The sequence below is a fragment of the Colletotrichum truncatum genome, assembly GCF_014235925.2.
Source record: "Colletotrichum truncatum strain CMES1059 chromosome Unknown Contig_0007, whole genome shotgun sequence".
NCBI classification, from domain to species: Eukaryota; Fungi; Ascomycota; class Sordariomycetes; order Glomerellales; family Glomerellaceae; genus Colletotrichum; species Colletotrichum truncatum.
This window is the reverse complement of record NW_027222404.1, coordinates 919002-922585: the sequence shown is the minus strand read 5'-3', so window position 1 is coordinate 922585 and position 3584 is coordinate 919002. Positions and strand designations below refer to the sequence as shown.

The following is a 3584-nucleotide window of genomic DNA, read 5'->3' as shown; positions in this document are numbered from 1 at the left end:
TGCCTTTATAATAAGTAATAAAATATACGTTATATAAGACTTTAGCTAAGAATTCCTCTTTATATATATGCTAATATAGCTATATTATTAGCTGCTTAGTTTTATATAAAGCATATCGTATAGTTTTTCCTAAGGAAGTTATAAACCGACTAAAGAGATCTAATACCGGCGGAAAGGTTAGACTATGCTAGGTCTAAACTTTATATAGTTACTCGATATATATAATAAACTACTTCTATTTAGGTTTAAGATATATACTAATATTAATATATACTTCCGTTATATTATATAGTTTTACGTTAGGTTTTCTATATATACGGCTTGTTTTATATTAGCTTAATATCTATCTATACTTTTATTACAAGGTATTATATTATAAACTATTTGTTTAGACTATAGTATAAAAACTATCTTAACTATTAATAGTTATTAATATCTATTATAAGACTATATAAAGAAAGCCTCTTTATAGCTAGGCTAAGACGTTTTTATTTAGTTCTATAACTATTAGATCTTTAATAAAAGTATTTATAATAGGGAATTGATAGGGACGCATCACGAATTGATAGGGACGCATCATCCTTAGGGACGCATCACATTCTAAGGTTGTGATTGGCTCAAAATTTTATTGTTAGTGCATCCGAATTCTGCCATCATCTAATGAAGTATCTTTCTTATCTTCTTAGCCCATCCCTTCATAACTACGAAAGCGCATTAGACATATTCAATTTATTCTCCTTTACAACGTCAAGATGTCTACCTCTACAAGTCAATCAAGGCCCCAATCGCGTCGCCGACCCAGCAGCTCTAGTATATACAATCAATTGCCTTCTTCCAAGCGCCAACGCCGTGCTATCTCAGTTAGTAGTGATGCCACTATCAGTCAATTCTATGGGGCTGGCGATCGTGAGGGTCAACCTGACCTAATCTCTGAGATTCCACCTGAACAATTACAGCAAGATTCCGACACAAGCTACAACCCCCAGGGAGATGAATTATATCTTCTATGTTCCTTTCCAAAGGGGACAATACGTATGCAGCGTACAATTTTACCTGAACGTCAACCAAAAGAAAGCCAATTAGTATTACAACCTGAAAATCAACCCTTACAACCCACTTCAGATCAGTTCTCTACTGTTCTAAGCCTCATTCAAGAGGTTGTTGGGACAAACCGACGTCTTACGCGTGCTCTCCTCCAACAATGTGAACGCGTTCGTCGATATCGTGAGGCTTGGGGCTACTCACCACACCCTTCAGACATATCCTCAATCGGCGAGTCTCCTCCTCCTCCACCTTATTCACCTCCCCGACAAAGCCCAGAAGTGATAGCGATACCATCTTCTCCAAGTACTTTATTCCTTACTACAAGCGAAAGGTCGAAATCACCTACCCCCGAAACTATTCCAAACCCACCGATCCCTGGCGAACCAGAAGCAACAATTGAAACCCTCCTCGACCGAGTTAATAAATTTGCAAAAGAGCATGGATTTGGGATTGCAAAGTATAATAGATGCTATCGTAAAGGACGTATAATTCGCTATACACTTCGTTGCGATCGATTTGGGCTACCAAAGCGAGGTAGAGGTGCTGGCATCCGAGCCCGCGCATCTCGGAAGTGTGATTGCCAATGGCAAATTATTGCTGAAGCAATAGAGGAGGGGAAATGGCTTTTACGTCAGCATTCCAACCCAATACACAGCCAGCATAATCATATCCCTAGCTTAGCATCATCTGCACACCCAGCCTATAGGAGGTTGACTGAGCCTATTAAGGATGCAGTTGAGACTACTAGTCGGCGGGTTGGTATTCGGGCACGCGACGTAGGTGCTATTATTCAGGAGCAGTTTCCTGAATCTGTTTTCACCCAGCGGGATATCTATAACGCTAGAGCCCGAATCAATCGCGAAAAGCTTAATGGGTATACACCAACTGCAGCTCTAATCAAGCTTTTTGATGAGCGGGAGATCCCTTATATTGTGAAGTGGGCGGATGATGAGCCGAATCGGCTTGTTGGGCTTGTCTGGACGTTTCCATACTCTCTCCGGATGTGGAAGCGGTTCCCCGAGGTTATCAGCTTTGACAACACCTATAACACCAATCGCTTCAAGCTTCCACTCTTCCAAGCTACAGGGCAAACATGTCTTGGATCGGTATTCAATGCAGCATTTGGTCTCATCGATAATGAGAGACTAGAGGGGTTCCAGTTCTTATCGCAGAGTATCTTACAACTCATTAATCAGAACTCTATTCGCCAACCAGATGTTATTATCACCGACTACGACAGACAGATGAAGGCAGCTCTTAACGAATACTTTCCGAATGTGCAACAACAGCTTTGTATTCACCATATCAACTCAAACGTTATGCTTAAAGCCAAGCAGAAGTGGCTTCAGAGCTATTCTAGTAGTAGTGGGTCTGAAGAAGACGATCTAGCTCCACAACCAGTTACCGAACTTAGCGATGAGGACCATGCCTATATCCATACTTCAGTAGATGGGGCTACGCCACATAGCTACCGGGGGGTTCTTATAATGTGGAAGTTGGTTCTATTTGCTGAGACAGAGGATGCCTTTAGGAAAGCATGGGCAAACCTTTGCAAAGAGTTTAAGGACCAACGGCCTATTCTGAACTACCTGCATGGAATATATCTACCACTAAGGGAGCAGTGGGCACGTTATTCTATTCGCCAGTACCGAAACTTCGGCATCCGTGTAACCTCAGGGACGGAATCAAGCAACAACAACATCAAGGGCTATCTTCTTAATGGACTTAGCCACCTATATCACTTAGTTAATGTGATGCAGGATATGCTTAAGGATCAAGAGGTTCGCTTCAAGCAAGCTTGTGCACAGGATGAGATCCTCACAAGCCGTGAGTTTATAGGGAACAGATCTGAGTACCTTGGGGAGCTTCGAACAATACTCTCATCGCAGTGTCTTGGTTTGATTACGAAGCAATACCGTCTGGCAAAGAAGGCTCTACCAACAGGTAGAAATCCATTTCCAGCGCCTCTTAGAGACTGCACAGAGGACTGTACTGTCTCTATAGAGTATGGTATCCCATGCTGCCATAAGATCTACTCTAAACTTGTAGATGGGGTACAGTTTATGAAGGATGAGGTTCACCCACGATGGCGGCTGCGGGAGTCTTCTTCCCAGGATCCATATCGACGGATCCTTGATCCGAAGATTGCAGGAAACCTCCGTGGCAGACCTAAGAACTCAATGCAGCCAGTCCCATCATCCCTATCATTAAGGGATAGCACCCAATCAAGCAACCAGCTAGCTAGACAATCACACAGCCAACTACAAAGTCAACAACCTAGCCAATTAGCAGCAGGGCGCAGGCGTGGCAGACCACCAGGAAGCCGTAATAGGACCACCTTAGCAAGGCTTACACAAGAGACAGCCAGTAGCCAGGCGCCAACCTCTTCCCAGCGGCAGACACGAAGCCAAGTAACTACTCTTAGTACTGGCCGATCAACTGGCCTTCGTTCGAATGGAAGAAGATTACAGGCAAGCATCCGTAGGACGAGGAGTCAATGGGAACTACTTAGTAGTAGTGATGAGAGTCTCAAACGTTGA

The 3584-nt window shown here is 43.1% G+C and overlaps 1 protein-coding gene across 1 annotated transcript; it reads left to right on the top strand.

Moving 5' to 3' along the window:
* Nucleotides 1-752: 752 nt before the first annotated feature.
* Nucleotides 753-3584, top strand: CTRU02_210642 (mutator-like element; the record flags this gene model as incomplete). Its single annotated transcript, XM_036722105.2, has 1 exon — nt 753-3584. The coding sequence occupies one exon, from the start codon at nt 753-755 to the stop codon at nt 3582-3584; it is 2832 nt and encodes a 943-aa protein (XP_036586477.2).